General features: G+C 41.2%; 1 protein-coding gene across 2 annotated transcripts; it reads right to left on the bottom strand.

Annotated features, from left to right (window-relative positions):
• Positions 1–483: 483 nt before the first annotated feature.
• On the bottom strand, positions 484–25,473 carry septin5a (septin 5a). Of its 2 annotated transcripts, XM_013274892.3 has the most exons (12): positions 25,320–25,473; positions 25,160–25,173; positions 7,540–7,630; positions 7,103–7,189; positions 5,577–5,700; positions 5,330–5,464; positions 5,043–5,160; positions 4,785–4,886; positions 2,420–2,516; positions 2,165–2,300; positions 1,959–2,061; positions 484–1,609 (listed from the first exon to the last, which is right to left on the bottom strand). In XM_013274892.3, exons 1-12 carry the CDS (start codon positions 25,363–25,365, stop codon positions 1,547–1,549), a joined length of 1,116 nt encoding a protein of 371 aa, XP_013130346.1. In that variant the 5' UTR covers positions 25,366–25,473; the 3' UTR covers positions 484–1,546. The 2 variants fall into 2 exon arrangements, with proteins under 2 accessions (XP_013130346.1, XP_003451139.1); XM_003451091.5 differs by lacking the exons at positions 25,160–25,173; positions 25,320–25,473 and adding an exon at positions 10,158–10,484.
• Between the last annotated feature and the right edge of the window lie 1,103 nt (positions 25,474–26,576).

Here is a 26,576-nt window from a genome sequence, read left to right as displayed (position 1 = left end):
GCAGATACAAATCAGTAAGACAAAACACAATTAACAAACAAATGATTAGATTGTGAATTCTTTTGAATTATTTTAGGTTAAGAAAAGACATTTCATGCTACTGAGCTGACTAAAGCAGCTAAAATTCACTCTGTCACCACCGCAGCATTCAACATGATCACAATAACGAGTGCTTTTACCTTTATTAAAACACCCTTATTTTCCACTGTGACACTTAATAATAAAACAATAATATAATAACTGAGCTCTTCTGAGATATTTCTGTCCTCCCATATCTGCTTGTGTATTTCTGGCCTGACCAGCAGGAAGAAGATGCTGTGTGCAGTGCAGAGGGAGAATGGCTGCAGGAGATAAATATGAATCAGCAGATCAAGTCCTTGCAGCAGCTCCAGCTCTGAGTCCTGCTGCTCGGACTCTGACGTGAGGAAGTGAATGAGGATGTCGTGCGAGAGTCTCCTAAAAAACAACACTGAAGCAGCGAGGCCAGACTGACGACAAACTGGGGTTTATTTGTCACACCTTTGTAAATGGGACACAGACTGAGCTCACAGCCTTCAGGCAAAAAATATGTACAGCTCATCAGTATCAGAGACTACACACACACACACACACACCTACACACACGCTCTCTCATACTGTGGACACAACTTTGGTGGCATAATTCACTTCCAAGAAGAGATATTTAAACAGAAGCACAAAGTAGTGGCTCCTTGTTACTGATCCTGTAGTGGTAACAAAGCATCCTGTAGGCCACGATCCATCAAATTCAACAACAGGGCATCGGCTAAAAAGCAGTAAAAATAGGCCCACAGCAGCATTTAGCGGATATGAGTAATGACAACATGCTTGCACATGCACCCTGCACTGCACAGACTCTCGTTATCTCAGAGGCTCGCCATTCATTGTAGCCACTGGCAAGAAGTGCATTTTCAGCTCATTCGGCACATTAACAAAATGCTGGAAGAGGAGCAGAAAATTTTCACCGGCTGTATGCAAATAAATGCCAAACAAAGGTATTTTTGAGCAAATGAAGAAGAGCTAAAATCAGATTTTAGTAGACGTAAATTCACTGTGGTACCTTTTAAAGGAGTTTTATGGATGGATACCTGGTAATATTAAAGGTAATATTAAAGAAATGTAATGATCATTCACACACCGAAACACACCATCGCATAATAAAAAACAATATCCATGTTCAAAAATCTAAACATCACCAAGAACCTACGTTTCATTACAAAATATGTCGCAGCAAACACCCTGACATTAAATCCAAAAAGTTTAGCACTGCATTTATAAATTAGATACACTGATTATTAAATTATGTGTTTATATCTTATATGTTAGGACCACAGCGAGGGGCTCAAAGTGGGAGAATGGATAGTTTCAGAGGAAAAAAAAACACCCTCCAGGAAAACAAACTATACAAAAGCACCAAACTGAAGATTAATGTACAGCCAGAGTTGCCACTAACGCTTGATAACCATGTTCAAATTCTGGAGGTCTCACTGTCGTTAGGGAGAGAAGCAGCAGGTGGCGCTGGGGCACATCACTGCTCTTTGTCGTGCATCTGCTGCTGCATCTTGTTCAGCATCTCCTGCATCCTCTTCAGCTGGAGACAGAGAGGAGAGCAGATTAAAAACTGTCTGTCACGCCTTTTATAGAACGTTTAAACATTAAACCAAGATGGCGGCATTCAGATCACATGATACTAAAAAAATAACCTTTTCAAAACAGATTAAAAACAGCTGCGGATTTAAATATTTTGCTGGGGCACTTTGGTTCTTTGTTGGTTGTTTTATACAGCAGACATTTTCACATCCGCAACAGAATCCAACAAAATTGTAACATGTTAAATCCTATTATGGCGCACATATATTCAATTACAAGACATAAGAGCTTGTGTTTAATATCACCTGTAATCATATTTTTTAAAAACAACAACAAAAGTTGCTTGGTACCTCCTCATCTTTCATTTTTATCAGTTTCTCAGTGTCCACATCTGGAGTGGAGAGCGGCAGGATGGGGATCGGGCTCTCCATACGGTTGTCCTGAGCCAGTTTACTGAGAGATGAAGAAAATGGAGAGAACAATCTGTAATCAGCAGCAGCTATTTAAGTTGTTTGCTACACATTCGCACTTGCTCACGCTTTCATTCCTCACCCACCTGGTCATCTCCTGTATGCACTGCGCTCTGTAGTTTTCATAGTGGACGTCGCAGGTTACGTCTTTGAGGTCGTGCATGTGGGAACGAATCAGCATGTTCCTCAGTTTCACAAAGTCACAGTGCGATTGGTTTTCCACTGTGCAAAGAAGTACGCATCATTAACTTTATTAATCCAGTCAAGACATGCAAACTATTTCTAATTTGGAGTCAGGCTGAATAAAGCTGAACAGACATGGAATATATGAGTATGCATACCTTCGACGATCCCCCAGGGGTAAAGTCTTCCCCTCACTCTTTGTCCACGAGCCTCCACCACTGTGTTACTGCCAATCACAGCGAACGGGGTGCACTCCTGCAGAAGGAGACGCGAGGAAAGGTTGTTATTTCAACCCCTCTCTGCTCCGAGAAAGCTGTCTGAGCATGCTGGTTCACACTGACAGAGTTATACACGCTCACGAAAGACCCCTGAGCTGCTCAAGACAACTGTGACTCTATTTGTTGAGACAGGTAAAAGACTGTTAGCTGTTTATTTTCTCTGCACTGACTTTCTCAGCTGATCGGTGAGTTCATGCTCCAAGCCCGCACCTATCTCCCCTGAGCTGCTGCTGCACTTTAATTTAAAAGGAAAGTAAATGTTTAGGAGCCCAAAATTCCACAGAAACACACTTGGGCCTCATTCCATTAAGTCATGCAGGTAAATTTAGGTTAATGAACTTACATTTTAAAGGAGATTAGGTGTGTTTTTCCTTATTTTCATTTAGTATATGTGCAAGTAATCCAAGCTTCAGACTCTTTTAAACACCCTGTTTCAGATGTTTTTTCTACTCTTGGCTGTGTATTATGTCAATAATAGAGGATACTTCAAGCTGCAGGTGTGAGCACAGCATCCCACCACATACTTACTGTTCAAACATGTGCTTGTGAGGGGCAGCCAATCAGAGATAAGCTGTCTTAACGGGAGGATGGTCTTAAAGGTAAGGGAGCTAAAATGAGTTGTTTAAGACTGAACTTTAAACCGTATTACAACATGGTGGAAGAGAGGAGAAGAAAGGCCCCTTTAATCAATCTGTCTCCGAGTTTTATGTATACACCGTATATATCATTCACTTCAGATACTTTCTGCCAGCTGAAGGCTTCTCTGTATCACAGGTTTTGCTCAGCTTTCCAAAACGCACCATCCAACTATCACACCCACTTCAAAGTCTGGCAGCATCTCTAGATCCATCTCCATTTTCTTCACAAAACAGCTTTTATCATTTTCCATCATGCTGTGGAGATCTTTCTGAAATGTGCTCCTGTGTCCTTGTTTGAATCATTTAATACGACCTATTTTAACAGTTACAGTTTATTAAAAACAAAGACACAAAACATTGCTGTGAGCAGCTTTCACAAGCACTTCCAACCTGCCAGCTTAACAAGTGCAGATTATCCAGAGGAGCTGAGATATAAATTCTGATGCAGCTCAGCCTTTTAGCTGCTTTAAGGAGGAAAAACAAAACTCCATTCACTTCCACCGAATGCAATGGAGGTCCAAGATTTAGAGGCAAATACCTTCAAGTCCTGCTACATGTATCTTAAATTTGGTTTGCATGCTTACAAATTTCCAATAGCCACCAGAGTCAGGGACGGTTGCCTGCCGTCACATCTTTTCTTGGTGGTGTTCAACTGGGTCACTAGAACAACTTATGTCAGGTCTGGAGGACCTAGAGTTTGCAGATGTATGTCTAAAAAGTGTTTAAAGAGCGGCAAGAATAGGTTGAGGGACAGGCAGTGAAGGACGTCAATGAATTCATCTGGCTTCAAAGCAAAATCAGCACTTCAGGAAGTACAGAGGTTGACGTCAAAGCCCAGTCTTTCTAGTGCTTCGATAGAATGACAAACGAAGACCTGCGCAAGTGGGCAAACTCTAAGCTTAAGTCCAAGTCATGAGAAGGACATGGTAATAGTCTGGACACACCTCGTGGAAGAAACAGTCAAATGTCACTCGACAATCTCTTGACTGGAACCCAAAAGAGACTAAGAAGAGGGCGCTGCAAGCAAACATTGAGGTGAAGCCTCATGTATGAACTAAAAGCTGGCAGTCACAAATAGAAAATTGCCAAAATAACAGCCAGAGAGGTGAAGACTGTCAAAGCCCGTCCTCCTCAAGGAGTGAAGATTATGCTAAACTAAACTAAGCATGCCTGTAAACCAGAATAGGCAAAGCTGAACAAACTAAACTAAACTACAAGTTATTTTCCCAGAGTTTTTAACTGCAATGAATAATCTTCCAGAGAACAAGAAGTTTGTTTAGTTTTAGAGTAAGTGACATACCAACTGTTAACTGAGCATATTCCATCTATTAAGGAACACTGTGACAGTGTGTTGAAAGATCTGGAAAGACCTCATGTTTGTTTTAAACCATAAAGTTCAAATAGAGGTAATAATTCAATAAAAGGTTACCGTTACACTATTCACTAAAACGACTGTTGGTGGTCTGCTCCACTCTGCATGGATGAAAGCCATATGGTTTGCATTTTTTTCTCCATGCATTTGTTAAATAAGAAGTGCGATGATCTGAATCTGTAACCACAGGTACAGTAAGTCAGTAACTCACAGGTATGTGAGTCCCCAGACTCACCTTCAGCTCTTTGTCCAGCTGTTTAAACTCCTCATCCTCGTCAGAGTCGCATTCAGGGAACTGGTACACTTTGATCCCAAACTTGTCTATTTCCTCTCTTATCTAATCACACACACACACACACACACACACACACACACACACACACACACACACACACACACACACACACACACACACACACAAAGAGAGATCATATTTCATTCAACAGCCTGCGAAGCAAACATCTTGATTTTGCTTCGGAGCTCTTTGACTCACTCTGTCTTTAAGCTTTTTTATCTCGTTGGGCGTGAGGCAGTCGGCTTTTGCGATGAGTGGAATAATGTTCACTTTTTCATGTAGAGCCTTCATAAACTCAACGTCCACCGGACGAAGCCTGCGCAGGGAAAACGAGAGAGCAGGAGACTCAAAATCGTGGTTTTAATCATGACTTCTTTGTGTACGCAGGTGTGTGTGTGTGTGTGTGTGTGTGTGTGTGTGTGTGTGTGTGTGTGTGTGTGTGTGTGTGTGTGTGTGTGTGTGTGTGTGTGCGTGCGTGTTATTACCCATGCCCAAATGGAGGGATGAAGTAGAGGCAGCAGTGTACTCTGTTATCCTGGATGTTCTTTCTGTTCAACCCGCTCTCATCCCTGAAATATTGCTCGAACTGCTGATCTATGTAGTCTGTGATCGGCTTCCAGCTGGGACAAAAAAGACACCATAGACCACGTTAGCTGCTCTTGCGAGGTCCCGGGAATTCAGTCAAGCAGTCTGAATCGGACACAAGCAGATGAGCGAGTGTTTTACGCTCACCATTCATTGTTGTTCACAGCATCTCCAAACCCTGGCGTGTCCACAATTGTCAGCTTAAGCTTCACTCCTTTTTCCTCGATGTCCACGGTGTGTTTGATGATCTCCACAGTTTGATTAATGCGTTCTGCAACGTAACAGCAATGAGGAGGAGAAGACAACTGAAGTAGGAGGTCAGCGAAAGTGTACAAGAGCCCGATCAACAACTCATTAAAATGAGCTAACACTTCTTTTTTTTTAACCTTTCAAAAACCAAGAACTATAAAAAGAAACTAAGCAGTAACTTTGTATTGTTCATTAAAGATATTTATTAGAAACTGTACTTATTTTTATGAATGAAAATATTTATGGCAGAAAAAGAACTACGGCTACGTCTCCAAGTCATGAGCGCTCTCTTCCCTCTGTGTGTTTTAACTACATGTAAACGATAAATAGACTTGTTCTTATATAGCACTTTTTGACTGTACTTTAGCACTTAAAGCACTTTATACAACATGTGTCATTCACACAAGGACATTTTTCTATGTGTAAGTGCTTTCTTACTAACGTTCACACTCCAATGAACACATCCAGAGCGACGTGTGGTTCAGTATTTTGCCCACGGCCGCTTTCAAATCAGACTGAATCAGCCAAAAATGGAACGATGGGCATGAGCACGAGTACCCTTATAATTGGGGTGCTATTAAAACAGCTGGCACTCATTCAGCTGTGCTCCCTTGTGTGCAGTTTGTCCTGCTGCCATCAGATTACGGAGAGGTTACTCATCACTGGGACGCTTGTATATAACTTAGAGTACCCAGAGTTTGTGGTCTGCTGACTGATGGCTGTTAAACCTGAGTAATGTAACTGGCCTGTGTGAGTCCATCTGAGACAGGGAGAGGAAGTAATTGTTGACACATTTAAACACTTTGTTAGACACACTAGTTTTAGGGGTGCTACTCACTACTATAGTTTTATGTTGAAGAGGCAGGCCAGCAAGTTTAGGACTTTATTTCTTTGGCCGCTGTTAAGTAGAACAGCTTGTAGGCTTCATCTAGAGATTGCTTTGTGTTTTATTTATTTCTAAACTACTCCATCTGGTCGGTTAATGCGACCTCACTTTCCACCGTCTGCTGGGGTTGTGTTATGGCCCCTCAGCCTCTATAGCTACTTCCAGGTTTTGGTGGCTGCTTGGATCAGGGAAACAACCTTAGCAATCATTCTCTCTCTTTCAGGCTGTTTGGATTTGTTTGAACTTGTTGTTCTTTAGCTTTTGATTTATTTTTTGATCTATCCACACATATCAGTCATGACATATTTGACGTTGGGAAGCGTGGTCTCTATATTTTCTGACAGATGTGACCAAAAGTTAAGTCTGTCATATTCATATGTTGTTGTTGCACCCAATAAAAAAAACTAAGAATAATTAAAATAAATGAACACACATGGGGAATTAAAGGTGGGGCTTTTAAAGGTTGCATTAAGTATTCAGCAAGCAGTGGATTCATTATGACTGCTGCACAGAGATAATAAAGAGACCAAGGACTCACCCTCAGCGTTCAGTAGCTTCCTGTCTTTGTAGAGATCTGTGAGGAACAGGCTGTTAACAAGAGTGGATTTTCCCATACCGGACTCTCCTGCAGGTCAGACACAAACACACACACACACACACACACACACACACACACACACACACACACACACACACACACACACACACACAGATAGTTATCCTGTGTGTATATTTAATTATGAGATATTAATAAAATGAACTCAGCTGCTAATTTACTAATGTAGTCCTGCAATAAATCCATCCGCCATGATGACTTTATCAATGAGAATAGGCAAAATATTAGAAACAGCTAAATGACTCTAAAAACAACTCAAGCAAAAACTGGTCCATGTGTGCCTAAATTTGTTTTAGCTAAGTGCACCTATTAAATAGGCAGCTGAGTGTAAATTAGGCAAGATTCAGCATGAAACGCACCAGCCACCATCAGCGTGAAGTCGAAGCCTTTCTTCACAGACTTCCTGTGGACCTGGTTAGGCAGAGTTGCAAAGCCCACATACTGTTTCTCCTGGAACACAAAGAAAAGGAGACAGAGGTGTTCAGTGTGTTTATGTTGCACTTTATCTCATCATACGGCAGCTGTCAGGTGTGTTGTGACATCTGCCGGTGTCTGAGCTGTAAGTCTCATCATCAGCCCAGAGATGAAACACAGATGTGTTTCTGCAATATAAGAAAAAATCTTGGCAGAATCATCAATCGTGAAAATAATTATTGTCTTGATAAATTATTTATCTGCTTGGTCACTCAAAAGTATAAAAAACAAATGCTTGTTTAATTTCCCAAAGCCTCTTCAAAATTCCCATTTCGTGTCACCATCAGGATAATCTAAATCCACTAAGCTTAATTTAAGAGGGCAAAGGATCTGCAGTAGAAGGCAACTATTGTTAAATTTAAGTGTGTGTTCTATACTTTTGTACATGTACACAAACAGATATTGTATTTTTCAGTTGTTGTGTTGCCCTTGGGGCTCTGGCACATTCACCCTTGTGTTTTATCATTATTAAACTGCTCTTTTGAGTTTTGTTTTATTAATTATTAGCTAAATTTAGTCTTAATTTTGGTCTTATTTTTTTTAGTTTAGTACCGTTAGTTTACCCACTGTATGGCTGCGATTTCTCCCTGTTTGGTTTGGTTTTGCTCAGGCTCCCATATTTGTGTTCAGTTTTGTAAGCAATTATTTCTTTTTAAGTTTTAATAATTCTTCAAGCTGGTGCAGCTTTGCGTCCATCTTATATGTTGGATTTCCCTCAGCCATGGACTAAACAGTAATATATGAGTTATTTTATCAGTAAAGTGGCTGCTTGGGTTAGTGTGTGTTTTTATAACACACTGTCATGTGTAAGCCAATATGGCTTAAGGGGCTTCATCAGTTACCCAGCAGTAAATACAACATTTAAAATTAGCTCCAGTAAAGCGATGTGCATGATGTGTAGTGATTAACACATTTGCCTTACATGTGAAAGATCCTGGTTCGAGACCAGGCGGACGACACAAACCCAGGTGCAGGGGTCACAAGCTAGTGCCGAACCCAAGCCGAGATAAATGGAAGGGTTGTGTCAGGAAGAGGATCTGGTGAAAAATCTGTGCCAAATCAAATATGGGGATTCATTATGTGTGGCGATCCCTTTGGTAATAACGAAGGAGCCAAAAGTATTGTGAGAAACGGGCGTGAAAACCTTTGAATTCAAGTGTTTTTAGTCCCTTTTTCACAGGTGTATAAGATAGACAGACTGCTTTGACAAACATGGATGTGAAAGAATGGGTCACTCTAAAGACCAAACTGAATTCCAGCATGGCACTATAGGCAGGAGGTCAGTTTGTGACACTTCTTCCCTCATAGACTTTCAGCTGATTGTGGAATTTTAGTGCAAAGTAAAATTGTTTAGGAGCCACAGCAACACGGCCTGCTCTGGCATTAACATCAGCACAGAAACTGTGTACCAGGAGCTTCATGGCCAAGCAGCTCCTGTAGCTGCAATATGTAGGCTGCCCAGAGTTTTACCAGAAATATTTTAGTTGAAAAACAGTTTAAATAATGAACTAATCCAAAAAAATCAACAACTGACTTTCTATTATTTGACTAACCGAATAATTGATCAGTTGTTTCAGGCCTACAATAAAACACCAAAAAGCAAAAGGTCAAAAACAGACAACTGTAAGAGAGCGCTGAGGGAGTGTAATGTGAAGACAAAATGGATCTGGCAGAGGCAATAAAATCGCCACAACAGACGGACGAGGTCTATAATACAGAAAATCTACAACTGCACGGAAAAAACACGTGCAGCTGAGAATAACCAGCGTCTCAGAGTTTCCACTAAATCTCTCAGAGAAACACAAAGAGAGCCACGGGCTACCAGGCTCTTGCTGTAACGCACAGCAGTGACTCCAGTATCCCGCTGCATCTCAACGTCATCTTTACACCACAGTACAACACGCTGACATGTGTGGACATAAATACACACTCGAGGCCCGCGGAGAGCATTCACGCACGGACAGAAGCTGCATTCAAAGGACCTGAAAAGCTCTTTTTTACTCTGCAAACACACGAGCCAAACACACAGTCAGTGTACTCATACGCTGTCATAACTTGTCATAGGCATTTCCGAACCCCCCCCTCGGGTGAGGATCTCATTTATAAAAACACGCACACACACACACACACACACACACACACACACACATAAAAGAAAACCCACAAGCTGCGCAATAAGACAAGACACTTGCCAAAGAGCCAGAGGTGTAAGAATGAGAGAACTGCTGAGAAAGCTGCACATAAATCATTGAGTAATCTCAGCTGCAAACCTGAAGCTATGTAGAAAAATTGCAAATGGAAACTGAACTCAAACAAATCCACAGAAAGCAGCAAAAACAGCAAACAGATGCTGACACAGGGTCTACAGGTGTGGGGGTATTTCTAAACTCATCCCGAGCTATCTGCTGCTATTTTTCACTTAATATCTCTGTAACTTTCTGATTTCTTTTCCCAGTCTTTGGCTTTTCTTCACACATTTCTTACCATAAATCCAACTCTTTACCTTCTGTCTGGCAGTTCTCACTCGTGGGCACAGCAGCCGTTCCACCAGTTTTTCTTGCAGCATGATGGCATCCATCCTAAACCGCTCCGACACTGACGGACCAAAATAGCCGCTGGTCTCAGAAAGTTAAAAAACAGCCCAGCGGGGAGGCGGAAAAGCAAATTTGAACGCTCTAGACCTTGATAGCTCTGTCTGTAACACACTCCTCCTGTTTATGAGCTTTAAATGTGTTCCTCCTGCTCTCCTCTTGACTCCCTTTCTTTTCTTTTCTCCTTTGTTTCTTTATTTCTTTCTCTTCTCTGCCCTACAGCGGTCTTACACTCCCTGCTCAGACAGGTATGGAGGAATTCTCGCTGAGAAAGAGAGAGAGAGAGGGAGCGAGAGAGAAGTGGCAATTTGAGGGAGGAAACAAGGGAGGGATGGAAGGAACGAAGGTCTAAAAGAAACTCATTCATTCGGCCTGTATTCCCTCCCCCAGCTTCAACAGTACAAAAATAAATCCTTACACTGAGAGAAATGACTAACAGCTCACAGGGAGAGAGACAGAGGGGAGAGAAAGTGTACTACATCGTAAGATAAAGAAAAATAAAAGAACTTGTTTGAACTTGGCAGTGACAAAAGTTGCAGTGCAAACAAATGATAGCTGCGAGTTCGGGCCTGCAGAGTAACACAATCAGATGATCGAGCCACTTGTCAGTCAAGTGAAAGCTCTGTATCTGCTGCCTTTGCTATTAGCCGAGGCATCTGTGTTTTACTGCAGGTTTGCAGTGACAGTCGGTGACGGAAGAGGACCAATACAACGAGTAACGGTTTTACATTATGATTAAATATTCTGCATTCAAACTCATACGTAAGTGCAGTGGTTACAGCAAAATTAGATAGATAGATAAATATTAGATAAAAGCACTCCAAAAAACACACTTGTGACTGATATTTCTACATCATTCACTCAGTATTTGAATATTTTACTGGTCTGACGAGTCATGAGGTGAAAGTTTTACTACATAAATGTGCAGTCTACCTTTTTAAAAACAAAAAACTTGTTGAGTTAGGCTAAACTGAACTTTTTATAAGGATTCAAATCCAAATGTTGCCATGAGGGAGTCACTGTGATTTTGATGCCTGGCCTGTCAGACCCTTCATGCGTGTTTTTCCCTGGCTCTCTTTACACATGTTTCTTCTACCTACTCTGAGCCAGCTGAGTAAAGAGTACAGTGAAGCAGCTCTACCGGTAAAATAACAATACAAGAAATGACATTTGATAAGAATCTTGCATATTTTTATATTTTAAATTGTATTTTGCAAGTAGCACAGCAGTAACTTAACTACAAGACTTTAAATTAACAAACAGAAGACCGGTTAAATGCAGTTAGCAGTGGTTATGTGTGTGTTTTCAAGCACTAGAGTAGCATTAGAGAGATTCAAAAACACTGGAAACACTCAGAGAAAATTCATGTTTGGGAAAGTCCAACTCCTGACCTTAAACCTGCTGAATAACCAAAAGGGCAGTGCAATAAGGACCAAGTCTTTTTCTGCAAAGAGGAATTTAAAGGTTTTACTTCAGACCGAAGGACAAACAGCAGCACTGTAATTAAATCATTTTTAACCACTGTGTTCTACAAAAATCACATTTTATAATCAATCAGTGCAGATTCCCTGGTAACTCTGAAGGTTGGTGCAGTTTGAAGTTCATGTGCATCGTGTAAAAGCACATAAAAATATAAAACGCAGACATAACCAGATTCATTATCTGCCTTTATTCTAAGGACAGCAAGCCAGCTTCTCGCAGTGGCTTCACATTTACTGTACACACACACACACACACACACACACATACACACACACACACAAGTGATATCAGAGTTCTGATCTCTTATCAAGAAAGGCCCCCAAACCCCCCAAACTGTCACATGCTGTGTACTTTAAATAATTCAGGTTTATTTTTTAGGTCAGTGAATATGCTGTATACCCACGGTGTGATTTTCAGCAGGAACATGCACATACTTATGGGCTGCTGCTACAAACTGCCGGTCTGGACTGAAATAAGAAGGATGTAAAGAAATCACTGGGCACTGTAGGAGTGTGTCTGTATTTCTGTGTGTGTGTATTTGTGTGTGGAGATAAACGAGGTACATTTCATGGCAGAGGCTGGACTCGATTGATTCCAGATGTGACTGTGGTGTGTGTATGTCAGCGTACGATGGGATGGGTGTGTTCGACTTGTGCATGACGTGGGCAGCAGAGCTAAAATGCTCTTTCAAATAACAGAAGCTAGGCTTTTAAAGACAAATACTGTTTTTTTCCCCTGAAAAGGAATGCCTCGCAGTGACGCCACGTATGGCGTGTGAGCACCTCGCTCCATGCCACAGGAGGGAGACAGAGGACTGAACTGGGATAAAAAGTTAATGGTTTCAGCTTCTTGGTAAGTTTTCTCAGCTGAGAGGAAGCAAATTGAAACGTCACAAATGGCAGATGAAAAGTTTACGGTCATTGTAGACAGAGAGTGTGTGTGTGTGTGTGTGTGTGTGTGTGTGTGTGTGTGTGTGTGTGTGTGTGTGTGTGTGTGTGTGTGTGTGTGTGTATGTGTGTGTGTGTAGGGCAGAGGGAGGCCCAATCAGAATAAAAGAAAGGAACAGATGTCTTGAAATGCTCTTACAATAGCCAGCCCCCCCCACCAGCTAAACCCCCCACCGTCAGTTTTCACAATGGCCAGCTGTCCCTTTCTCTCTCTTTCTGTTTCTCTCTCTCTCTATCTCTCTCTCTCACACACACACACACACACACACGCAGACTCTGCTGATGTCACTTCACAAAATATTCATTTAAACTTCTTGCTTTATTGATTGCTGAGTAAAGTCAAAGGTCTTGTATAATCTTTTCTTTCATGTGCTCATCTTAAGGCTTGCTGCCGCTTGAACTTCATGAGTAAAACCTAATAAACACTTTAACTGAATATTACAAAGAAGATTCACAAGTTAAACGGAGTCCATCCGAAGCCACAGTATTAGCTTTATTTAAAAGGCAAAAAAACCAGAACTTGTATTAAAAATATGACTGAGGTCAAAAATATCAGCGTTTATTTTGAGACGGTATGCTCAGATATTCTCACTAACAAGTCTTGACAACCAGGTAATAAAGAAAAAAATCAAAAAGCATTCACATCTTTAAAAAAAAGACTGTTTTGGACCGAAATAAAGTGTTACGCATAGAGTTATTGCCTAAGATGACTTAGACCTCAGAGAACATCAACATCCGTGTATCCTCCCTATGGAAGCGCAGATGAATATGGTTATATATGATTTTTTTTTTTAAAAGCTTACCCTTGATAATCCAAAGGCAGTGATGATGTCTGTAAATTGAATGTCCTGCTAATTTTTCAGTTTTAGTAGTAAAACTGGGAAACATCTTTTGAATCTTCAGTTTAAAACCACAAATCTGAGAATATTTGGCATTTTTGCTGTTTATGTTTAATTCTTTTTAACTAACAAGAAGAAGAAACTTTTTGGCTGTCAGAATATTATTTCATGGGTCTAAAAAGGTTGTTTCTTTGCCAGTATGGTGGACGATCCAGAAATTAGCCACTCACTCAGCAGGCAGCGCTCAACTTCCTCCTCTCAGTCATACAAAGCTGTCTTTAAAGGAAGTAACTCTCAAAGGCTCACAGCAGTTATCTCCTCTGCCACACAAACACATGAAATCGCATGTCATCACTCTGGATGTGGCTGAAGGAGGGACAACAGTTGATGAGAAAACAGTTTTGCTGATGAAAACTTTAAAAATCTAAATTCATCATGAAAACTTTTTCAGACAGCAGAAACACAGATTTCTACCATCACATTTCAAGCTGCTTGTTTTTACAACATCATGATTATCCAGCATATGTGTGCAAATGAAGGCTGTAGCATCTTCCTACAGTACATACTGTAGGGCCGTTATTTATACCTTGAAGTAACAGATATGCAGCGGTCAAAAACCACTTATAAAAACAAAGCTTTAGAAGGTTTATTATGTTTAATAGGTTTTGAAACTATAAAATCCTTGGGAAAATATTTGCTGAGGTCAGATCATGAGGTGCAGTGGTTGGTTTCCTCACTGACTTCTGTACAACAGACTTCTTTTGAAACAAAAAGCCTCCCTGTTGGTCATGAGAAAAAAATGAAAGATTTAAGCCTCTTCTGGACAGATGTCACTTTTCAGTTATTCCAAACTTTTAAACAGAGAATGTTTAAACAGCAGTCAGTATAAAAGATCGACACACAAACCCACTGGCATGCCTGGAAATTTACCCTTTTTGCAAAATAAGAACTTTTATTTACTTTGACCTGAAAGAAGCGACTGAGTCCATACACTCATAAGGAAACTGTTTACTGAGGTCACAGAGGAAAAGCAGTGAAGGCTATTTTCCCATAAACTTCTACAGAACCAGAAGTCTTTTTGCAAATCACCCTCTGGTGGTCATTTACTAAACTACAGGTTAGAAGCACTTCTGCACTGACGTATCCAAGCTAGCATGGGGCAGGAGGCGAGGGTACACCTTGGACAGATCACCAGCCTCTCACAGGACTAACACACACAGAGAGATAAGTAACTATTCACACTCTTAAATTCAAACCTATGACCAATTAATCAATAAATGCACTGATAAGTGAACTAAAGTAAAATCTTTATGTTTTTCAGTGGAGACTGAAGGTGGAAGGACCAAAGCACTGACCATAAATTATTGTAAAAATGTAGATAACAGATTTCCTAAGTTGTTAGAGAAAAAAGAGAGCGTGTATCCACTTAATTTCCACCCTTCTTGCTCAAAAATCTGACAGCATGCCATGATCTTGTGTAGTGGTAATAACCCGGCTTTAATTCATGTTGTGTGCTTCCAGCTTAAAGTAGCCAGACGGCTTGTGATGGAGCTGTGAAGAGTCGTGACCTTTACTGTTCACTCCTCTCCAGCTCCCAGCCATCCCGCTGACACTTTCAAGCCATTAACACTGAACGCTTCCTCTAGCACACTGCCTGCCGACCGGATGGTAGCCCAGTAAAGTGAGGCAAAGAGGGAGATGAGGAGTAGGAGGGGTGAGGGCGGGTGAGACAAAGGAAGAGGGGTGCAAAAAAACAACATGAAGATGGACCCCCTCCCTCCTTTGTTTTGTCTCCGTGGAGATGCAAAGGCCAGCATGCCCCCGGCTATTTAGCATGCTAATCTGACAGCATGTAAATGCTCAGGCAGTGATAAAAATGTTTCAAGGACATTTGGCCGCGGTTGCCCAGTTTTAGTTTTAGCATCAGCTCATTCAAAGACAAATGAAACTTGGCTATAACCATATTTGGTAAGTAATCATGCTGAGGAATGTTGGAAACTGTGCATTATAATTAAGTAACTTCTGATGCTTCTATAATTTTCTTTTTGTCAAGAGATCCCATGAAAACACAAACCAACAAAGAAAATGTCTTTTTTTTGTACCATAGATGTATACAGATGTTAAAAACACACCAATTAGCCAAACATGTTGCACTGGTCCTCATATACATTTACAGGATTTCACCTGCTGTAAAGAGTCGCCGACAGACCTTTTCCACATGTTTGAGAAAAGCTGGTTAAAGAAATTACACTGTCCCATTAAAGCTATGTAGAACCACCTTTTAAAGGACTGAGTGTGCTGAGAAGGGTGAGAAGAGTCAGATTGTGTTGCTTTTGTTAACGATGAGAAGAAAATGCTGATATACTTGTTTTACGTATTAACTGACTGACTGCATTACAGTATATCCAATTATAGGTTACAGGTGGGATCCAACTTCCGGGGCAGAAATGTCAACGTCAAACTGTCAAAAGTTGCAGTTCGTCCAGTTGCCACTTGAGGCTGGCTCCTAAATTTAGTCAGAAGACTCCCGTGTTAGACTGTCCAACTTTACAGCATTAAACTGAAGTCATGGTTCAGCTGGGTACCGTGCTGTCAGTCCGGGATGGCCCGTCTGCCTGCAGAGGCGCTCTGTTGTCAGATGCAGGCAGTGTACAAAGTAACGACCTATAAAAGCAATGAAGTGTAAACCCTTTAAAAGAAAGTTTACAGCCTGATACAAGAGACAGTTTTGGCCTCAATATAGTTGAGGCAAAAACTTCATAACAACCCCACGAGGATGAGTTTTTTTTAAATATGTCAACGATCTGGATACTGACAGGGCTTCATTTTGGTGAGTGAAATTCCAGTATTTTATTAGTTTGTTTTTTTATTTAGCTTAAGGGTTCTCCTTGCTATGGGAGTGTCCCACTCTTTCATTTAAATAAGGTAACTCCTGGCTTCAATGAACTAGCATAGTTGTGGCCAAAATGAGTCCAAATCAGTGTCTGATGCCTTGGTGGTTACATTTAACTTTTATACACTTGTGGGATAACAAGCACACACTATTGTCCTCTTGGAATATTAGTTTATGCATGCTGTGATATTGATGAATAAAGTTTTCAGAGAAAAGTTTTAAGATTAGACTGGATTTGTTTCAAGCACACAGTCAAGTGCAGATGATTCTCCTCATTAGTTGTAGCCCTGGGAGCTGCAGGTGAAAAAAATCCTGTCAAAAGGCTGCGTTTTGGGGAACTGATTAACTGATGTCACTAAAGTGGAGTTTCAAGGTGAACACAGAGAGGAAGTGTCAAGGTGCTCAGACACATTGGAAAAGCACAAAGAGTCACTAAGATCCTCAAGCAAACTCAGCATGATCATGATCACATGATGTGATGCAAAACCACAAAGATGAATGAGCTGTGACCTTTTTTAATTGTTTCCAGGATAAAAAATAATCTTTCACGTACAGAAAAAAATGGAATTACACCACCACAAAAATAACCTCATACTTTAAATGGAATTAAATCATTTCAATGTTTTCACTAGCGAATAACTCCATTAACCGCATGTGGTTCATGACAGTATAATTAAGATATTTTTGATGTTTCGAGAAAGGTTACAAAATATTCTTACTGCCAAGGTCCTGATCCCCATTACCAAAGAAGTTAATCCCAAACATAACCAGGTCGACCGAATACTTTAAAAGATTTCTCTCAAAGACTCAAAGATATCTGGGTCAGCTTCCACTCACTGAGCTGTCCAAAAAATGAGCTGAGGCTGAGCTGTAGCTAAAACCCAGAGAGGAAAACTGACTGCACACACAAACACACACACATGCACACAGGCTAATGGATCACTGGCAGTACAGGCGTGTTTGCTGCATGAGAAAAATGAAAGTATGTGCATGAGAACTCACTGCAGGGCATAAACTCCTCAAACACCTGAACAACAACAGCGCAGGTAATAACTGTTACAGAGGGAAAATAACTTCCCGGAGCAGAAACACACCCAGGCTGCCTGATCTGTTTTTCAGGATCTAGATTATTCTCAGTTATCAAACATAATGGTTTACACACTCACCGGCCACTTTTTAGATACAGCTAGTACCAGTTTACTTCAGAACTGCCTTATTTCTTCATGCCAGGAGGTGGAAACATTGCTCAGAGATATGACTTGATTGCATCGCGCATCCATGATCTGCATCTGTGGCGATAAATCTAAAAATAATGATCAGTTATTACTAAGGAGCCCAAAGTGTGCCAAGACAATATATCCACCTCCATTACAACATGGTCACCAGCCTGCACTGTTGATACAAGGCAAGATGGATCCATGCTGCCATGTTTTTAACGACAATTTCTGACCGCACCATTTGAAATTCACAGCAAAAATCAAGAACAGGCAATCTTCCCAATCTTCTATTGTCCAGTTTTGGTGAACCTGCATGAATCACAGGCCTGCGAGATGCTCTTCTGTATGCCTTGGTGGTGGCAAGTGGTTTTTTTAGTTAAGTTTCCTCCTTATAGGCCTCAAAAAGGCGTTTTCACCAAGCGAACTGCTGCTTATGCCATCTTTTATATACAGTCTATGGCCATGGGCTACAGGTAGCTTAGTTTAACATGAGACTCTAACTGTAGAAAACATTTAAATTGGCACTGTCTAAAATTAACCTCAGCAGCTCTAAACTGATGCATGTGCACTGTTACATAACATGTGTTTAAGCTGTGTTATCGGCTTGATTATTTATTGGCTGGGAACAGTTCTTTTCTGAGCTGTTTGTAATTTGTCTGAGGCAATACAAAGTTTGGCACCGAACACAAGTAAAACCAGTATAATCGTTTCTATACTTGGCATGCAAAATATTTTAGTGAGCATTAGCGGTCTGGGTTGGTTTCGGTGGCAGTTAGGTTCTGTCAGGGTCAAGGTTACCTTATTTATACCTGTAGGTAAGTTTGCTTTACAGAAAAATGATAGCACACACACACACACACCTATTTAAACCTGACAGACACATATTTGGTAATTAGAGAAGATGAATCAAATAAAACAGTTCTTCTTGAGTTCAGTGATGGCAGCAGGGACAAACCTGTTTTTATAACGCTTGGTTCTGCATCTTGGAGCTAGAAACCTTCATCCCGAGGGAAGGAGCTGAAATTCGCCCCGTAGAGAATAGGAACCATTATTAAGAATTGATAAAGCCATCCGTTGTAACTATTTAGAGGACAGCAAGGCTCTGTGACAGAGGTCTGACTGAACCATGCCACCAGACAAAAAGATAAAACGGACTCAATAAAAGAGATAAGACTCCTCACACCACTGAACCAATCATCAATGACTGGATCGTAGCTAGTTTCACCCTCTTTCAGTAAGCTGACAATAACAGAGTCATCTGTATATTTAATGATGGCCCTGTTTTCATATCTGCTCAGACACATGTTTGTATAGAGTATGAATAATCAGAACGATAAGACACACTGGGTCAGTCAGAGCCCCATTTATTCTGACTCTTTGTGACCTGTCAGTTAAAACATCTAAAATCCAGTCTACCAGGTTTTTCCTGATTTCAAACTGTTCTAAAACTCTTTTGATTAAAATATGGGGCTGTATTGTATTAAAAGCAGAAGAGAAATCGATGAACAGAAGTCTTGCAAAAGTCCCTTTACTCTCTAAATGTTTAAAAATCAGATTAAGTAGAGTCAAAAGCACGTCCTCCACTCCTCTATTGGGCCTATATGCAAATTGCATTGGATCCAGCTCATGTTCAGTTTCTTCCATAATCAATTTCTGATGATTTTTCCAAAGACTTTCATCGCGACTGAGATGAGGGCAAAAGGTCTGAAGTCATTTAGAACTTTTGGACGACTAGATTTAGGGACAGGAGCCACGACAGCTTCTTTTCAAAGAGAGGGCACAGGTTGTATTTGCAAGGATTGATTAAAAATAACCTGAAATATAGGACTCAGTTCTTTAGCACAAAATTTAGTTAGGCGGCCACTAATGTTATCAGGACCCTGGCGTTTATTCACATTAACTGTATGAAAGGCTTTTTGGTCATCGCTGAGCTCAATGATAAAGTGCTGAGTGTCTTTCAGTTTCTGTTTCAGTTCCAAAATATCCTTGCTAAAGTCAGAAGTACTAAAGCATGCAACATATTCCAGGTGTTTGCAGAATCTCTGTTTGAATTAAAACCGTCTAAAATGGTCTGGCTGCTGCTCTGGGGATTTTGAAGCCCTGCTATGGTTTTCACACATGTCCAGACCCCAATTTTTTTGAATCAGATTTGCTTTCAAGAAAGTTTTTGTAACTCTGTTTTGCTTTCAGGATCTCGATTTTCAGGTCTTTGGTAGCTGACGGAAAATCAATCACCAAAGTCTGAAAGGCAGACTTTCAGACTTTCAGTCAGCCACCAAAGACCTGAAAGTCTGCTCGTCACCTGCAGACATTCAGGCCGAGAGAACTCTGGCTGGTGAATGAGGGGAAAAATGTGGTAGGAAAACAACACAATGAAAACCTCTCTGATGCTTTCTGTTTAATGACTGATAAAATCTGTGACGTTTGGGGCACAAAGTTTGTTTCTTTTACCGCTGAAGCTGGTGATTAGGAAAAAGTTTGAGAATCACTGCACTAGCCTTTGACCAAGGGACTATTTCCCTACATGTCAAATGGTTTCTTTTAGGGGAAAATGTTGTGCCCATATGATTAATAGAAGCTCAAGGCTTCATGCATCAGCTGCTCCCTCCTTTTCTTATCTGTTGAAGAGCTGCAGGAGGCTTAAATTTCCACGTTTAACACCCCGCTCGACCCCCCTCTCTGAGCTGCCTGCTCCTGCTCTGCAGCTGGTCCTCAGTGGGAGCAGCGAGGGTCCCATCTGTGGCAGCGAGAGGGTGTATGTTTACAGACAGAGGGAGCAGGTGAGAGAATTAAGTGAGATTGTGCCTGAAGTGAAGTGACACACATGCACACACATCTGACTCAACATCTGTTCACTGCTCACATCTCCTGCTCGGGGGGGGGGGGGGGGGGGGGGGGGGGATCATGTGATCTCTGAGACTTTACTATGAAGAAAGTTCAACATATGCACTCTTTCTCTGTGTGAGCCGCCTCAACAAAACCTAAAACACCAATCAGAGATAACAGCGGTGGTTAGCAATTTTCTCCATTAACCCAGGCTTTCTGCTTCAGTCTTTGAGTGCTCTCACATAAAAGAGGGCAACTGGGTACTTACTCACTCAAACCAGAGGCATTATCAGATGCCTGAGGAAAGCGGGGAGGATCATCAAGGACTCCAGTCACCCCAGCCATAAACTGTTCAGACTACTTCCATCGGGAAGGAGGTTCTGCAGTATCCGGTCCCGAACCAGCAGACTGAGAGACAGCTTTTTCCACCAGGCCATCAGACTGCTGAACACGTCATAGACACCTCACCTTCACTACTTGAACTTCAACATTATGCACTCCACACTGTACATTAATGCCACTGTTTTGCACATGTCCAGCTACCAACCTCTGTATATTTTATATATTTTATTTTATTGTTTACTCTATTTAATTTGTAAAATATGTATACATACACACACACACACACACGTAGAAAAACATATTTAGTATACACATCCAGTAATGCATATACTCTTATATATTGTACATATATTTATTACTTTCAGATTTAGCCATTCTTATATTTTGCTTGTTTAACGTTATTGTATTTTTGCACAACTCTGTTGCTTGTGAAGCTCGCACACAAGAATTTCACTCGCATGTACTGTACCAGTGTACCTGCACATGTGACGTAACAATAAAAGTGATTTGATTTGATTTGATTTGATGGACGGGTGGTAAAGATCTATGACCCAGATATATATAATAGTGCATATATATATATATACACACACACACACTCATATATATATATATATATATATATATATATATCTTTATTGTAGGGGCAGCATGGTGGTTAGCACTGTTGCCTCACAGCAAGAAGGTCCTGAGTCAGGCTGAGGTCTTTCTGTGTGGAGTTTGCATGTTCTCCCCGTGTTTGCGTGGGTTCTCTCCGTGTACTCCGGCTTCCTCCCACATTCCAAAGACAGTGGGGATAGGTTAATTGGTAACTCTAAATTGCCCCTAGGTGTGAATGTGAATGCAAATGGTTGTCTGTCTCTATGTGCTAGCCCTGCGGCAGACTGGCGGCCTGTCCAGGGTGTACCCTGCCTCTCGCCCTAAAAGAGCTGGGATAGGCTCCAGCCCCGCACAACCCTGACAAGGAAAAGCGGAAGAAAATGGATGGATGAATGTTTATTGCACTACTTGGTGCTGCCGTTAGAGTGAAATAAAATGTATTGATTGAACATTCCTTGTGATAAACAGCCGACAAACGGACTGATTGATTTTCTAATCTGTGCTTTAGCAGCTGCAATTCCAGCTGTGCAGCAGATTACACCTCAACAGGCTACAACACACAAAATCTCTGTGTGCAAACTCATCCTGCACAATCAGGAGTTGAGTAATCAAACTTGGCAAACAGGAACATTTTTGGGCCTTGAAGATTCTTATTTACGTCAGGTATCATGACTTCATTGTGCTGCCCCGAGCAACCAGATACAAATGGGCTAAAATTATTTTTTTGTAGCATATATGCACTTACAACACGTTATAAAAGCATAATATGAGTTTAATTTTACGATAAAAACATGCATTTTATATCCACAAAACTTTCGTTATGTATGGTAGATCATCATCATTATCATCGTGTTGCCTAGCAACCACCCAACACCAAATCACAGACCATACAGAATACAGTAGCAGTGGCATGTACCACCCTCCTATTCTCCCCTGCTGCTCCTGAGCCACAGTTACTCTGGGGCTCATCATGCCAGCATGTCTTCACTGATTAACAGCAAACTTCCAGGAACAGAAGCAAAACAGGACAAGCAATCATCAAAACATCAAAATCAGTCTAATGAACAAAACAGTGAACAGCTACTAGTGTGGGTCATGGTGAGACCGATTTACTAACTGATGTTTGAGCTCAAATCGGCGATACATCATCTATGTGTCACTCCATCAGGGTGACATCATCCAGCTGACTGCTGGTCAAACTGGGATTTTTTTTTCTTTTTTAATCTTTGATGAAAAAATGCTCAGTGAATATCCATCCACCTACCCACCCACCCACACACGCACACGCACACAGACTAATCACCACACAGGACTGTGAGTAGGTCAGATGGCGTCGTCCACTCCTTCATATTGGAGGAGTCATGAAAACTGATTTTTTTAAACTGTCTCCTGGCAACACACTATCACAGCCGAGGAAGTGAGCATTCAGGGTGACGTGAGGGGAACGTGGAAAGAGAAACACGAGAGTCGGATGGGAGTTTTCTAAAAATATTGATTTTAAGATTGATTATCAGTTACGGCTGTTTCTGCAGTTATGATCTCAGCATTAAGTCAGTCATACTGAGAAGGATTACTGTGCTTTCCAGCTCTCCCTCCTCTTCCTCCTCCTTCGCAGCATGAATGATCCAGAATAGGAGATATTTTTCTCATCAGGGTCAAAGTCAGCACAGAATGTGGGAGTGGAGAGTGAAGTGACAGCCAAAAGCAGAACTCACAAGGTGTAAAAACAGTGTAGTAATGAATATTTTTATCAAGAGGCTTTTTTTTTTTTTTTTTTTACTGTTTATGCACATAACGTAAACCATCCTCATCCAGGTTTTCCTCATAGTCTGTGTTGGATCTGCAGTACCGATACCATGTGACCATCATGAATTTAACGACTGAACTGGATCCAATTGGGAATTTTTGGGAGAAAGCCACTCCAACCTGTTCAGCATTTTTCTACAGCACTGAGGAGGGTGGAGTGTGAGGAGGGTGGAGTGTGCAAAGGGAGGGGGGCGGGGGGGGGGGGGGGTGTAAAAATGAAGATAGAAACCATCTCTGGTTTTGGTTTCAGGTGGTGGAACATAAACAAGCACATTTACACACATTCTATACTTCAGACGATATGCAGGTGTACTTTTACAAGTATTTTCTGGCCATCCTTGGGAGAATGGCGTGCTCTGTTTTGTTTGGATACCCTCCAATTTGCTATGATCATGCAGACAAGTCGTCATAATTATTACTCCAGAAGCATACCAATTGCACTGGAAAATAGTTTAATGTGAATAAATACACGTTCATGGTCCAATCTAGAAAGTGAAGTCTTTGACATCTGGGTTACTTAAACTGATTTTACATTTGTTACAGGAATTGGCACTGAAATGCAGTGAGACAGCATCAAAACACTCTATAAAAGCAGAGAGATGACAGAAAAACATAACCCTCTGAGAGTTATTGCTGTGCATAACTGTACCCTTAAATATAAGACCTCACTGATTCTTCCAAATCCGGGTCAAAGTATACATAAAAATAAAACTAAAACTAATAGTCTTACTTGAGTATAAATTTTCATTTGTTTCAGGGGGAACTCAGTAATAAGATAAACCCGATCTGCTTTAATGTCACCTGTGTGATGTTATATTACTCGGTTTTACTAAAACTACTAATTCAAGTTGCTGTTCTGAGTGAGGTGTTTCAACTTTGACTAGCAATCTAAACAGTAACACAATTACTGTTAATCAATTCAATCACAGGGACGGAGCCAAGGCTTGGCCTCCCCACATAACCAGTAATAAGAGCCTATTAGGGGGCTCTGAGCACAGTCCACACATACAGACAAAACTGGACTTAGGTAACTACTTTTTAAGCACATCTTTTTTCCTCTGACTGTTGTACCCAAAGAAACACATTTTAACAGTTTAGATCATTCATAATTAGTAATCATTTTATACTTCAAGTTGTTTTTCCAGTTACAAATTAAAACATAAGAGTTCCCCTGATGAAACTATACATGGCACTCATGCCCGAAAGACCAAATAATAATAATAAAAAAAATTAATATTTCACAAATGTTCATTTCTTGCAATGGGATACTTGAATTTTGTATAAGAAATAAATTGGGCTTTTTGCTGCATGTGGTTCCTGCTTTACTCACACACATGTGTAACCACGCAGTTACTCCTGCACTGTCACCTTACACTATCTTCAAAGAGGAAGAAGAGGAGGAGGGTCATCAGAGAGCCGACCTCCCCTGCAGGCTCATGTGGCAGCTGTTTTTAGCTGAACAATGGTCAGTAAAGGTTTACTAAAGGCAGCCAGCAGCGGCGACTGTATCCACGAGTCCTGCTGACGCAACGCTGACAATTAGGTCAGCCCATCGCCCGATTCAGTGACCGAAAAACCAGAATAAATGTGGAGGCAGCAGAGAGTCGTGGAGGAGAGGATGAGGAGGAAGGATGCTGCCTTTTGGGTAACATCACGTTGGCTGCTCGCCTCTTGTGGCGCCGGCCTGCTCCACATATGCGTCTAAAAATGACTCTACCCCCCCTCCTCTCAGTGTCAGTGTGGTGATCAGCTCAGCCTGTGATGGCACGGCTACCCTCAGAGCATCGTGCGATTATTAATCTGACGCGCACATGAGAAAAAAAAGCGAAAACAGGGATCTGAGAAGCAAATACTAGTGATGCTGCTGGAGCCGAGCTCTCCCAGTGCCAGAGCTCTTGCATCGTAAAACATCCTCAACCACAACAAATATCGCAAATAAATACAATAAATGATGATTCCTACCTCGATGCTGTCCTCTGTTAGCCATCATAGGATTGGATGAGAGGGGGTTGCAGGTGCAGGGATGCAGAGCGACGCCCAGAGAGACGGAAACATGGAGACATCACTGCACTGATCACATTTAAACCCAATCCGACGAATAAAAGCGAGAAAGCACGCTCACCTGTCTTTACCGGGATCCGGCTTTTGTACCTTATATTGGACGTCATGTTCACCGTTCTCCTCCCGAATTTCACCGAAGCGACGGCTCACAGACAGCGGACCCTCGCCTCCAAACCCCCGGACAGACAGGAGGAGGGCGGGCCGAGCTGACACGACACATGAAAACCACTCCTTCCTCCTCCTCCTCCTCCTCCTCACAGACTCAACCACTCAGCAGGAGGATGCTATGAGTGTCAAAACCTCAGTAATATCCGTTATTAAGTAACCCTCACTTCTCTGTGAGCCTTAAAGCTATTTTAGGCTACTTACGCTTGAAATCACTGGACCCAACACATGAACACATATTTACCTGATGAACCTACAAAAGTTTGCCTTGTTTTTAGTGTCTTCAATGAAACGATTCATATTTTTGTCTCGTTTAAGTTTTGTAACCTTTGTACCTTTTATTTATGTTTTATTTATTCACCTTGGAAGTCCTCAGTCTGACCTAAGATTTTACCATTTATATCTATCTGCTCCCCTTGTGGTTATGTGTTTGAGGTATGTGCAGATTACACTTTTACATAAAAATTTATTCTAGAAAGAAATAAAATTGATAAATTCACAAAGCTTAATAGGATTTACTTTTCGTACTGCTTGACTTTGTGCCAGCAACTTCATAATGAAACAAACAAAAAAAAAACAATCAAAGAAAATGTCTAAAATGACTACCTCTGAAATTTGTTCCTATGCCTGTTCTCATGGCGAAATGGTTGCCCCACAGTAACAAGGTCCCTAGTTTGAACTTCCTGTTTGTCTGGGACCTGCGTGGGCTTTCTCTAGCTTGTTGGGTTAATTGGTGGTTTCAAGCTGAATGCGTGTATGTGAGAGTCTGTTGCTGTCTCTCTGTGTTATCCCTGCTTTAGACAGGCGACCTATCCAGGGTGTACTGCGCCTCTCACGGTGTTACAGCTAAAATTAGCTCCTGCTCCCTAAACAAACTTAATTTGAATAAGTGGATAAGAAAATGGATGTTATGAGAGTTTCTTGTGCAAGACAGATATGTCACATTTTTTTCTACATGTTACATAGGAAACCAAACTGAAAACACAGACAGTCACACATTTTAGAAACAGTAACACTGCCAAGTCATATCGATCATGAGTCTTAAAGGTACCCCCGGCCCCCAAATGAGCAAATGTCAACTTTTGTTCTCTTAACAAATTTTATTTGAGAGAGGAAATACAAAACATGTCGACATCTAAAAATAAGTCTTAAC

This window comes from Oreochromis niloticus, linkage group LG12 (genome assembly GCF_001858045.2).
Source record: "Oreochromis niloticus isolate F11D_XX linkage group LG12, O_niloticus_UMD_NMBU, whole genome shotgun sequence".
Classification (NCBI taxonomy): Eukaryota; Metazoa; Chordata; class Actinopteri; order Cichliformes; family Cichlidae; genus Oreochromis; species Oreochromis niloticus.
Note: the sequence above shows the minus strand (reverse complement) of the source record. Positions and strands in the feature narration are given on the sequence as shown.